The following is a 12,824-nucleotide window of genomic DNA, read 5'->3' on the forward strand; positions in this document are numbered from 1 at the left end:
TTAAATTTTAGTTGACATTTTAAATAGCGCCCACTGACTGAAATTTTCAGCAATAATCACTTGAGTAATTACTTTGATTACACTAGGACTAAGAAGGCAAAACTTATATTATTGATTGTGGAGTTTTTTGGCCTTCATGTTCTCATTTCCATGGAGACTGGCTGGGTGGACCTTACTGCAGCACTGTGACTTTCTTTTGGCTGAATATGTTGTGGGTTGAGCTTGTGGTGGATTTAACAGACACTTTGCTTCAGGCACACACTTGAAGAAAACGGGGAAAAGAACTATATATGGTTTCTCAAAAAACAAAAATAGCTACAAATGTTTTTGAAATTTGAGCCATTCCATTTCCACTTTTGCTCTTGGAGTGGAGTTCCAGAACCATTTCCACCCCTACTTAGATGGATATATAAGGCTATATAGCTCTTCAGCTGCTCTAGTGCTTTTATTATCAAGATTTGACCAGTGGGTCATTCTGAATAGCAAGTTAGCATAGGTTCCTCTGACATGATCAGTTTTTCCGTGATGAAAGGTATGTATTTACAGGGTTGTAAAAAGTCACAGGACACAGTGTGTGTGTGTGTGTGTGTGTGTGTGTGTGTGTGTGTGTGTGTATATATATATATATATATATATATATATATATATATATATATGTGTGTGTTTGTGTGTATGTAATTACATTTTTTTTAAAAATCGACCTTTATCTTTGTGGTCATCTCAAACAAATTGTGTATGCTGAGAAAATCCGCAACAAGCACCACCTTCAGCACCACATGATTGGATCCTGTGCCTTCAGCTCTGTGTTCAGCACTAGGGACAGCTCATTGAACACATTAAATCGCTGTGCATTGCAGGCAAATTTCTGCGTTGATAACTTTTGAACCGCAAGAGATATTGCAAATCTGCAATCGGCAGTCGATTTCTGAGACAATTCTGGTCTTCTCTGATATGCTGCATGATCACCTTCCCTTTGGAAAAACTTTAAAAGACAGGCCCCCTCACCCATTACTTGCTGGGGTATTCAGTTGTCATTTTGCCTTTCGTTTCTAAAATAAAATGGTGTCCTGTGACTTTTGACTCACCCTGTGTATGTGTGTGTGTGTGTGTGTGTGTATATGTGTGTGTGTATGTATATATATATGTGTATGTGTATATATATATATATATATATATATATATATATATATATATTTTTTTTTTTTTTTTTTTTTTTTTTTTTTTTTCCCTCCTCCCCACCTTTCCTTAGGTTAGTGTCCTGCTCAATGGCATGTTGGACCACAGTTTCCGTGAACGTTCGGTTAGGAAGACTCAAGGCTCTCGACTGGCAGCGCAACTACTGAAGGGGTGGGGCTTGCTGAAACCATGGTGGGACAGCCCGAACTCCTCACCGGAGAGCAAAACCTCCATCCTTACTTTGCTTTCCAAAGTTCTGCAGGTACCAGAAATACACTAACACCTTGGCCTCCTAGACCCTTCTTACATGAAAAATGATCAGATCTCAAAGTTAATGTTTGTCTTTTATATACTTCATGACTCTTCACTCATTCATTTTATTATCCACAGATCGACTCTTCAGTTTGCTCAGACACCAATCATCAAGCTTTTAGTGCAGTCTTTTCTACCTTCACGACACTCATCACTGACACAGCTCTACCCTTAAATCTGAAGGTAATCAAAATCTTTAGCTGATAATGAGTAGTTGTTGTCCTCTGACATAAAAAGCCACAATTACTACAATTGTTTTTGTCTATTCTGTCCCAAAGAGCCAGGCCCTGATCATCCTGCCCTTCTTCACCAAATTACCCAGCGGCCCTCTGGAGGAGCTAGAGAGAGCTCTGGTGGCTCTTGTGGCTGCACATTTCCCCATGCAGTCAGACGAGTTTCCTCGTGGATCGCTCCAGTGCAATAACTACATGGATTGCATTCGTAAGGTGAAAGGCTGCAAACATAGCAATCTGTCTCTGGTTAAAAAGCAGGTTAAAGGAAAACTTATTGTGTATTTTTTTTTGCATTTCTCCACTAACTAAATGGGGAAGTGCTTGTATCAAGAGTGTCATGATTTAAAATTTTTAATCTCTCCATTTAAACTAACAGTTGCCCTTAGATGCTCTCTGGAAACATTCACCAAAAGATGTAGCAGCAGTTTATCTCTGACCTCACGATGAGTTATTACATTAAGAAATGTAAAATTTCACTACAATTTTATTATTTAAATATGATTCAGAAAAGGGGGTGGGAAAATAATGCTTATATGCATTATTATATATTGTGATTGTCTCTTGAAAGGTTCTAAATCAATTCACAAAACTTCATAATCATATTTTTATATAGGCTTTTTGTTTTCCCATCAGTAAAATCAAATGTTTGTTTTTTGTTTCATGCCTTTGGAATTCACTCTTTTACAAAAGCATATTTTTTCTAGCTGGGCTGTTATTAGCTGACAAGTTGCTTTTGTGTGTGAGAGGGGAAGTAGCTTTCAAGAAATATTGTTACTCAACATATTTTATTATATAATATGTGACTTACATTTTCTCATTAAATTGATTAAATTAAAAAAATAAAAAACATATGTCTATGTATGAAAGAAGTGTACATTAGAGAAATCAAAAATGGAAATTGATCAGGATGCGGCCAGTTGTATCAAGATGCATTGAGAATGGGTTTATTATTGCATCGTGCCTAGAGATTCCCATCTCTAATTTAGAATAATTTTGTGGATTTTAATGGAACATTTATAAATAATTGCCTGAATGTTCTTGTACTTCTATGCGTGAGTTTACACGTTAACTTACAGTAGTATAGTACAGTGGTAGTTTGCCTAAAGAATTTGTGTTTATTTGATTAAATATTATCACAATAAGTTGTAGTTCACTTGTGGAATTGATGCAATTGAATCACCAACTTAAGATGCATTTTTACATCCTTTAATAGCAGCTAATCCAATACTGATGACTGGCTTCAGTTTTTAGATGCCTTGGAGCTGTCTCAGAGTCCTGTCCTGCTGATGCTAATGGCAAAAGTCCTGTGTCGTGACAAAAAGCACATCATGGAGGACCAATTTCAGAAGTGCTTCCAAAGAATTGCACGACAGTAAGACAGAGCAACACCATTGTGTGTGTGTAAATGTGAGGTCTACTTGCACACGTGTTTGGATCTGCTATTTGAAGCTTTTTCTCTTCTGCAAAAGGTCGAGCTGTGAGGGTCAAGTTCTCCTCCTGTGCACCATCTATCAGATGTTCCAGGCCAAAGATGTTCCCATGAACTCCATGCTCATGGGTTTGCTGGACAGAGTGCTGGTCCCACTGACGACTCACTGTAGTGTTAAGGGTCTGTCGCAGTTCTTTATCACCAATGTGGCTGCTGTCATGACTACTCTACAGGCACGCTTCACCAAAGTGAGCAAATTGATTGTAGTCATAAGAGTAGGAGTAAACATTGCAAGTAGCATGGATTTGTTTTGCATTTTCTCCATGGAAGTGTTTTTTTTAATTTTTTTTACACATTCCATTTTTTGTCTTGTCTTTCTCTAGGTTGTAGAGTCTGCTTTCGAGAGCCAAATCATCATGAAGATTGGCTGCTGTAAACTGCTGGAATTGCTTTATTCTCGTCTGCCAAAAGAAGAGATCTACTCCAAAGACTCAGCCATCAATCAGGCATTCTGTGGACCAGTCAAAGCAGAGGGAAATGAGCTGTCCAAAAACCTACTCAAGTGAATAGAAAATAGAACCTTTTTTTTTCTGGAGTCACTGTTCAAAACAGTGTTAAGTGCTGAAGTCATTATTTAGAGCTGCTGTTTGCATTTTAAGCATTTGTCTCAATTTCAGCTCGATTTGGTTTTTTGATTGAAGCACAATATAGGACATTCCAGTCAGCACAGGACTTATTTACATACTCTATATTGCCAAAGGTATTCGCTCGTCTGCCTTCACAAGCATATGAACTTGAGTGACATCCCATTCTTAATCCATAGGGTTTAATATTTTGTTGGCCCATCCTTGTCAGCTATAACAGCTTCAACACTTTTGGGAAGGCTTTCCACAAGGTTTAGGAGTGTGTTTATGGGAATTTTTGACCATTCTTCCAGGAGCACATTTGTGAGGTCAGACACTGATGTTGGATGAGAAGGCCTGGCTCACAGTCTCTGCTCTAATTCATCCAAAAGGTGTTCTGTCAGGTTGAGGACTCTGTGCAGACCAGTCAAGTTCTTCCACACCAAACTCGCTCATGCATGTCTTTATGGACCTTGCTTTGTGCACTGGTGCGTAGTCATGTTGGAACAGGAAGGGGCCATCCCCAAACTGTTCCCACAAAGTTGGGAGCATGAAATTGGTCCACCAAACTGTACGCTTGGCACAATGCAGTCAGACAGGTACTGTTCTCCTGGCAACCGCCAAACCCAGACTCGTCCATCGGATTGCCAGATGAAGAAGCGTGATTCATCACTCCAGAGAACACGTCTCGACTGCTCTAGAGTCCAGTGGCGGTGCTTTACACCACTGCATTCGACGCTTTACATTGTGCTTGGTAATGAAAGGCTTGGATGCAGCTGCTCAGCCATCCATAAAGCTCTACATGAAGTTTGGAGGTCTGTGGCGATTGATTGCAGAAAGTTGGCGACCTCTGTGCACTATGTGCCTCAGTGTCCGCTGATGCTGCTCTGTTACTTTACGTGTTGCTGTCGTTCCCAATCACTTCCACTTTGTTATAATACCACTGACAGTTGACTGTGGAATATTTAGTAGCAAGAAAATTTCACAACTGGACTTGTTGCACAGCTCGCATCCTATCACGGTACTACGCTGTCATTCACTGAGCTCCTGAGAGCGACCCGTACTTTCACAAATGTTTGCAGGAGTCTGCATGGCTAGGTGCTTGATTTTATACACATGTGGGCATGCAAGTGATTGGAACACCTGAATTCAATTATTTGGATGAGTGAGTAAATACTTTTGGCAATCGTGAGTGGCTCAGCCTTAAAGCCACTGTAGCAAAAACAGCCTGGGATAAAAAGAAGTTAGGAAATGGTCATGCAAAAATGATTGTTGTTTTGCATAAAAATACATGAATGTTACACGTGCATAAAAAACAAATGTTATATTTGGACCTTAAGGGGGTAAACAGTAACAGGAAAAATATGAGCTCTTTAAATTTTAAAATTAAATTTGAAAGAAAAATGTTCCTGTTTTTTTTTTCTGAAATTCTGTACATTTAGAGGAAAAAGCACTGATGTTAGTAGATAGCCCTTAGCCGCTCTTTGAGTTGTCTTTATCCTGTGGCAGGTCCTGTTTCGAAGCTTTCACTGAGAACATGAAAGGAGAGACCGCTCTGTTGGAGCTGAGGAGGCAGTTTCATTGCGCTGCTTACAACTGTGCAGTTGCCCTCATCAGCTGCAGCTTCAACGAGACCAAGTTCTACCAGGGCTTCCTCTTCACTGAGAAACCAGAGAAGGTGAACACTGACATTTACTTAAAAACAACTATACATACTACAGCTTCTCCCAGGGAATACAGTTCATACTTAAAGTTGTTATGGTAGTTTTATTAGCAGTCTGCATTACGTAACTGTTTTTTCTCAGTAATTTTGCTCATCCTTGTATGACTTTGCATGTCTTCCCCCACAGAATCAGTTCATTTTTGAGAACCTAATTGACCCACACAGGACATACAATTTTCCCATAGAGATTGAAGTACGTTTTTCTTTTTTATTAGTATTTGTTTTTCTTACTGCTTTAAAAGAATGAATTAGCTACAATGTTTTGTCTGTTGATGCAGTGTATGGCATCATTGTTTCTTTTTGCAATCAGGTTCCCATTGAAAGGAAGAAGAAATATGTCATGATTAGAAAGGAAGCAAGTGGAGAAAATGGAGGTAATTAGTTATTTAAGTCATGGTTTTCCCTATACACATTTGCAGAGCAAGTTGCAATAATTTTTATATTTGTTAATTTACTGAAGGATATGCTTGCTTTGTTGGGATCTGAAGCTGCATTATGTAAGATTTTTGGTTGAATGAATTGAGAGAAAGAGGGGGAAAAAATACACATTAAAATATGGTGTGCCTGCACTGCTGCGAGCACTGTAAAGACTAAAATAAGAACTTAGTCATAGGCATCAGGTTGGATTTCAGTTTTTCAAACCACATCATGCTTCCTTATGTATAATTGTCACACTCAAAAAGAAAGCTCAGCTGGATGTTTATGTCTCAAATGCAAAATCACCATTCTACAGATGAAGTTCTGATAATAGTAGGTCATTCACTTATGAACTCAAGACACGTCCTTCATCAGGTTTTGATTGAGTTCTCTTTGAATACTCTTTCAATGCACTCTCAATCGTAAGATTCATCCGCTTGCAGAAGGGTCAGAAGCACAACTTGTGTTACAAAATTTTCATTGCATGCAATTACACATTTCCACCAGAGAGGTCTCCAAATCTTATGTAGTGTGGCTTTGGCCTTCTAAGCATTTTTTTCTTCCTCTCAGATGCTCCAGTATACCTTTCATCCCAGTCCTACATGGCTGACAGCAGCCTCAGTGAGGAGATGAGCCAGTTTGATTTCTCTACTGGAGTCCAGAGCTTTTCCTACTCCCAGAATTCCACAGGACGCCGTGGTGGCAGCAGAGCAAGGGTGGGTGAAATGCAAAGGGTCCCTTTAAAGTGCTTTCAAGGGGGCGTTAAAATGCTCAAGCTTTGGCTCTATCAGCAGGAGATTGTGAATTTGATCCCTGGTAATGCTACAGCCATCCGTAGCCATGAGTCCAAGAGAGCTCAATTGGCCTCGCTCTCTCTGGGTGGCTAGGATGGCCCCTCTTCTCCTCCCATCACTCAATGCGATTCTAGCCAGCGCAGGCATCTATTAGCTGACGTTACAGAACTTGTGGTTTGCACTTTCCTCCAAGCACATTCAGCTGTCCAATGGCATTGCGTGAGCAGCAGTTTGAAAAAGATGCAATGACTGGCTTCACAGGTCTCAGAGGAAGCCTGTGTTAGCCTTCACCCTCCTAGCGTTGATAGCATTGTGTGATTGGGGGAGTCCTAACTAGCGGGTGGAATTCGAGACAACCGAATTGGGGAGATAATTGGGTAAGAATTTTAAAAATATAAAAAAAAATAAAGTGCTTTCAAGTATGGAAAAGAGAGAGAAGAATTTTAGAATGAAACACTTTTTTCTGGTTTCTTTTAGGAGCGTGTAGAGGTCCTACATGAGGATGAAACAGTGGAGTTGGAGATGGATGAGCTGAACCAGCACGAGAGCATGGCCTCCATGACTGCTCTGTTCCGTCACATGCAGAGAAACAACATCACACCTAAAGTTGAGGAAGTGAGTGAGATGTGAGAGAGGGGACACAGAAAAATCCATCAGAAAAGTTGACATGGCACTAATGAATAGTTTTACTAATTGAAACTCAAAAACCCCCTTATTAACTGAAAACTTAGGTAAGGCAAGAACAAATGCAGAAACATTAGTAGGCAAAATGTCAGGGTCTCTTACCTTTATGTTGGTAATTATTTAGTATTTAAGTCAGTATTTTGTTGCATGTCCACTCTTTTGGATGACAGCTTGGAAGTTTTCTAGGTTTGGAGTGCATGAGTTTGCATAGCTGGGGCTTAGACTTGAATGTTCTGAAGACGTCTCTTTCCATGATTTTAGTACAATTTTCACAAAGCACAATTTCCATGATACATTAACAAATAAAATTATTCAGAAAAGTAAATAAGAGAAGCGTCTTAAAACTACTTTTTGATTATTGTGTGCTATTTACAGCATATTTGTTTTTGTTTTTTTTCCTTAATGCCAGGTTAAACAATGAAAAGAGGGAACAGTTAGTGGAGCTAGATATGGAAATTGAGAAGACAGCTGGCTAGAGCATGTGTCGTGTGTGTGCGTGTGTGTGTGTATGTGTGTGTGTGTCTGTATATATATATATATATATATATATATATATATATATATATATATATATATATATATATATATATATATATATATATATATATATATGAAAGTGTAAACAAATGCTTCATTTTTAACCTGTTAAAAATTAGTTTGAGCATCATAGACAGTAATACATAGAGTTTGAATGTGTTTTGTGTGATGAAAATTGTGTTTAGTTTTCCCCTTTGTTTGGGTTTTAACAACGCATTAAAATGAATTGCATTTGAATTTATAAAGTTTGCTGCAGTTGAATGATTTCATATTATGTCCTTATATGCTTGCAGCATGGTGCCACTAAAATGTAACAGTGCTTAATATGGGATGTGTCTTGTTATTAATTGATCCCTATGTTGTCTTGTCTTTTTAAGGGTGTGATACCCAGTGATCTGCCTCCCTGGATGAAATTCCTACATGGGAAACTGGCTAATTCATCCACTCCTCTGAATATTCGCCTGTTCATCGCCAAACTTATTATCAATACAGAGGAGGTGACTGCTTTTATTTTTTCTTTTATTTTATGTACATTCTATGTTTAATAGGGCTGAGATTATAAGTTCAATAAATAAAATGATCAATTCTGAGATTAATAATTGCTTCTAATGAAACAGCCATTCACCCTTTGTTGACACTCAATATTGTGCAGATGTTCCGTCCCTATGCCAAGCATTGGCTAGGACCACTCTTACAGCTCGTGGTTTCTGGCAACAATGGAGGAGAAGGCATCCACTTTATGGTGGTGGACATCGTGGTCACTGTCCTCTCTTGGACCAGTGTGGCCACTCCAAAGGTTTGTGTGTGTGTGTGTGTGTGTGTGTGTGTGTGTGTGTGTGTTTGATTGATTTTTTTTATTTTTATCGCCACATAACCTGTCAGTGGTAATTGTTTTTGGTGCATCGAAATGTAAATTAACTTTGTAGTAGCACAGTGCAAACAAACACTATAGCACACATACAGTGCAAGACAATATACAAAATTTAGTGCAGGTGTATTTGGTTTGTTTGTTTTTTTTTAAATCATTTTTAAGTCATTGTCTTTAGCTGTTATATGAATAAATTTTAGTGGTTAACACGTTAACACGTGCAGCCACTGTTGCTTTCATTGGAAAATGGATTGACACTATGGAATTTGTGTGATTTTCATGTCCAGTTCTTGTGAACTCAACATTTATATGATGAAAATAATATTGAATTCTCAAAAGTAATAAATACATTCTGTTGAAGCTTATGTGGTCCACTTATATAACTGTAGTCTCAGCCACCACTCACATGTAAAGGATGGATAGAAATCTGACTTGTGAAATTGATATAGCTGTAACAGATTGCAGTGTTTTTTAAATGAATGAATCTTTCCCAATATGAGCAAATAAGTTCAATGTGATTATGGCAACTGCACAACATAATGTGATTAATCAGGATTAATTATTTGAGTTGTTTAAGGGCCCTAATAAATTGCAAACACTTTTTACCTTAAGTCTTTAAGGTACAATATAGGATATAAAAATCAGTTTTGCACTGGCATTGTATATTCTGTTTTGCTTAATAGTCTTTGTTTCCTGTCCACTGTTTTTACTCTTCAGGGAAACACTAGAGATGAAGTCCTGGCCCATCGTCTAATAGAGTTTCTGATGAAAAACTGCTTCCATGCCAAAAGGGCAGTGTTCAGGCATAATCTGGAAATTATCCGCACCATGGTGGAATGCTGGAAAGATTGTTTGCATATCCCATATAAGTACGGAATGATGTGCAATTTGTTCAGATGTAAATTATGTTGCTACATATAATTGCATTGATAACTTTATGGTCCATCCAGTCAAGCAGATAATGTATCCTTCACCTGATAAATTTACACAGTGTATAAAATACTTAGAAGGTAACTACTGAGAATGAGTCTGAGTATTCTGTAGCTATGCATATGTGCATATATTGTAGCATGAAAGTATTTCAGAGTAAGTGTACTTGTTACTATCACTGCACAAGTATTCTAATAGCCCAAAAACATAAATTACATTTCTATGCCAAGTTTGAGTGTATTCACTTGTATTTATTTATTTTGCAGTCTAATATTTGAGCACTTTTCTGGAACTGACCCCAACAGCAAAGACAACTCTGTTGGGTTGCAGCTCTTGGGTATAGTGCTGGCCAACCACCTTCCCCCCTATGATGCTACTTGTGGTGTTGACCATGACAGGTATATGCTTAATTCGGGCTACAATTCCTTCTTGTATACGAACCTGTTATTTTGTCAGGAAAAAAATCTGTTCACTGCTACAACTTAAAATGAAAAAATTCAGAACTGCTGCATTCAGTTTTGTGGATACGGTTTGATTTTCTGCCGTCTTTTAAAAATTCTTCAACACATTCATTATTACAGGTACTTCCAGTCTCTGGCCAACAATCTGTCCTTCATCAGATATAAAGAAGTCTACTCTGCTGCGGCGGAGATCATTGGGTTAACCTTAAACTACATGAAAGACAGGGACAATGTATGTGCATTGTACATTCAACTATTAATCTGAAATCTCAGTGTTATCCATATTATGGTTTTTAATACCAGATAATGCTTGTTTTCATGTAGCAAAACCAGGTTCCATTGTTAGATGCAACTGTTTCAAAGCTGAATGATTTGAAGAAGAAGGATCTGGGTGACAAGTTTGTCATTTGTTTGAGCAAAGTGTCCAGGCACTTCCCACCTCTGGTAGCTCGGTAAGTTAATGTGGACATCAGAGATTTTTAATATGTGCTGGCTTTTTAAATATCCTCATAACTGAATGGTGTATGTGTGTCTGTTTCCACGCCAGCTTTGTGAATGCTGTTTTCTACTTGCTGCCGAAACTACATGGCTTGTTGAAGACTCACTGTCTGGAGTGCGTCCTTAGCTGTGCTGACTCCATTCCTGATATCTTTATGCACCTCAAAACCAAGGGCTTTGTCCAAATTATGGCCCATAGGTGTGTCCAGCTAGTAGATTCTAATGTAAAATGAATTGACCTACTTAGCACTAATAGATTTTTAGCAATGCAAAGTTTTGGTTGAATTTATCATAATCATTTGGATTCAATACAATCATTTGGATTGTATTGTGTTAACTGGTTTCCTAGACCTAGAATAAGATGAAACCTAGACTGATATCATGAGTTCATATATGAGACCTTACTTTGACTTATAGCGAGTTTTTTTTTTTTCTTTTGTGTTTTGCTTTTTTTTATGAAATAGGCTGTAGAGTTTTCTTACCTGTTTACATCACTGCTTGGCTTTTAGCTTCAGTGCACAGTGTTGGCAAAAAGAATCATATTTTTAAGAGCAAAGGATCCTTAATGGTTAAGCATTGTTGGCATTGCAATTTGTCCAAGACTAGAATAGTTTGTGGCTAGGAAACCAGCCCTACCTGCTATAGATTGCATAGGGCTATGGGTGCTACACAGCTCTCTGGCTATCTGTAATTCTGAATGTTGTACAACTACTTTTTCAGAGACGAGACGAGGCAGCGGGTGTGCCTGGACATCGTACATAAAATATTAGCCATTCTGAAGCCAGAGGAGCTAAAGGAGATTTTGGGGGCTGTCAGTGCCTTTGTCTCTCACCCCTCCCCTGTCTGCAGAGAGAGGATGTATGACATCCTCATGTGGATCCAGGACAACTACAGGTACCTTCTGCTCCTTCAAGCTTCTCTTCTTTAACTCAAGTAACATCCCTCTCTTTGTTTATTTATTTATTATCTTTGTTTATTTATATCTCTTTGTTAATTTATATCTCTTTGTTTATTTTTTGTCTTTTTGCTCTTTGAGGCTCATTTCTCAATTCTTTCCCAAGCCTCTTTTCTTCTTCAGTTCTTTTGGATTAATTTGCACTTCATGTCATTCAAATTTAAAAGATGAAAGTGAGTAGTAGCTAGAATGTGTTCAGTTGACTCTCTGGATCAAGTGAAAAATAGGATAGCAGGTCTGGAAGGAATTAGACCGTGTTAATCTGTTCCTGTAATTATGTGTTCACAGCGATGCTGAGAGCAAGGAGGACAGTACATCTATGGAGGTGCTCAATGCAGCCAAGGAAACACTCCTCCAAGGTCTGACAGATGAAAACCAGGGTTTGCAGTGAGTACTACACATACTGCATAATAGATTTCATGTACACTGCTGAAAAAAATAAAGGGAACACTCAAATAACACATCCTAGATCTGAATGAATGAAATATTCTCATTGAATACTTCTTTACTCATTGAATAGTTCTGCACAAAGTTGAATGTGCTGACAACAAAATCACAAAAAATCATCAATGGAAATCAAATTTATTAACCAATGGAGGCCTTGGAGTCACACACAAATTAAAGTGGAAAAACACACTACAGGCTGATCCAACTTTGATGTAATGTCCTTAAAACAAGTCAAAATGAGGCTCAGTATTGTGTGTGGCCTCCACGTGCCTGTATGACCTCCCTACAACGCCTGGGCATGCTCCTGATGAGGTGGCGGATGGTCTCCTGAGGAATCTTCTCCCAAACCTGGACTAAAGCATCCGCCAACTCCTGGACAGTCTGTGGTGCAACATGGCGTTGGTGGATGGAGCGAGACATGATGTCCCAGATGTGCTCAATCGGATTCAGGTCTGGGGAACGGGCGGGCCAGTCCATAGCTTCAATGCCTTCATCTTGCAGGAACTGCTGACACACTCCAGCCACATGAGGTCTAGCATTGTCCTGCATTAGGAGGAACCCAGGGCCAACCGCACCAGCATATGGTCTCACACGGGGTCTGAGGATCTCATCTCGGTACCTAATGGCAGTCAGGCTACCTCTGGCAAGCACATGGAGGGCTGTGTGGTCCTCCAAAGAAATGCCACCCCACACCATTACTGACCCACTGCCAAACCGGTCATGCTGAAGGATGTTGC

At 38.9% G+C, this 12,824-nt stretch overlaps 1 protein-coding gene across 1 annotated transcript in view; it reads left to right on the forward strand.

The window, feature by feature from the left end:
• prkdc (protein kinase, DNA-activated, catalytic subunit) overlaps positions 1 to 12,824 on the forward strand; it is a 51,676-nt gene that overhangs the window by 17,887 nt on the left and 20,965 nt on the right. The window contains exons 37-56 of the mRNA XM_017719599.2: positions 1,250 to 1,438; positions 1,567 to 1,671; positions 1,767 to 1,934; positions 2,966 to 3,093; positions 3,191 to 3,398; positions 3,534 to 3,712; positions 5,283 to 5,451; positions 5,624 to 5,689; positions 5,807 to 5,870; positions 6,484 to 6,629; positions 7,185 to 7,322; positions 8,306 to 8,425; positions 8,581 to 8,724; positions 9,514 to 9,665; positions 9,993 to 10,124; positions 10,308 to 10,419; positions 10,512 to 10,639; positions 10,735 to 10,884; positions 11,406 to 11,579; positions 11,929 to 12,027. Of these exons, the coding sequence (XP_017575088.1) occupies positions 1,250 to 1,438; positions 1,567 to 1,671; positions 1,767 to 1,934; positions 2,966 to 3,093; positions 3,191 to 3,398; positions 3,534 to 3,712; positions 5,283 to 5,451; positions 5,624 to 5,689; positions 5,807 to 5,870; positions 6,484 to 6,629; positions 7,185 to 7,322; positions 8,306 to 8,425; positions 8,581 to 8,724; positions 9,514 to 9,665; positions 9,993 to 10,124; positions 10,308 to 10,419; positions 10,512 to 10,639; positions 10,735 to 10,884; positions 11,406 to 11,579; positions 11,929 to 12,027 (2,771 nt within the window). The remainder of the gene's footprint in view (positions 1 to 1,249; positions 1,439 to 1,566; positions 1,672 to 1,766; positions 1,935 to 2,965; positions 3,094 to 3,190; positions 3,399 to 3,533; positions 3,713 to 5,282; positions 5,452 to 5,623; positions 5,690 to 5,806; positions 5,871 to 6,483; positions 6,630 to 7,184; positions 7,323 to 8,305; positions 8,426 to 8,580; positions 8,725 to 9,513; positions 9,666 to 9,992; positions 10,125 to 10,307; positions 10,420 to 10,511; positions 10,640 to 10,734; positions 10,885 to 11,405; positions 11,580 to 11,928; positions 12,028 to 12,824) is intronic.

This window comes from Pygocentrus nattereri, chromosome 2 (genome assembly GCF_015220715.1).
Source record: "Pygocentrus nattereri isolate fPygNat1 chromosome 2, fPygNat1.pri, whole genome shotgun sequence".
Taxonomy (NCBI): Eukaryota; Metazoa; Chordata; class Actinopteri; order Characiformes; family Serrasalmidae; genus Pygocentrus; species Pygocentrus nattereri.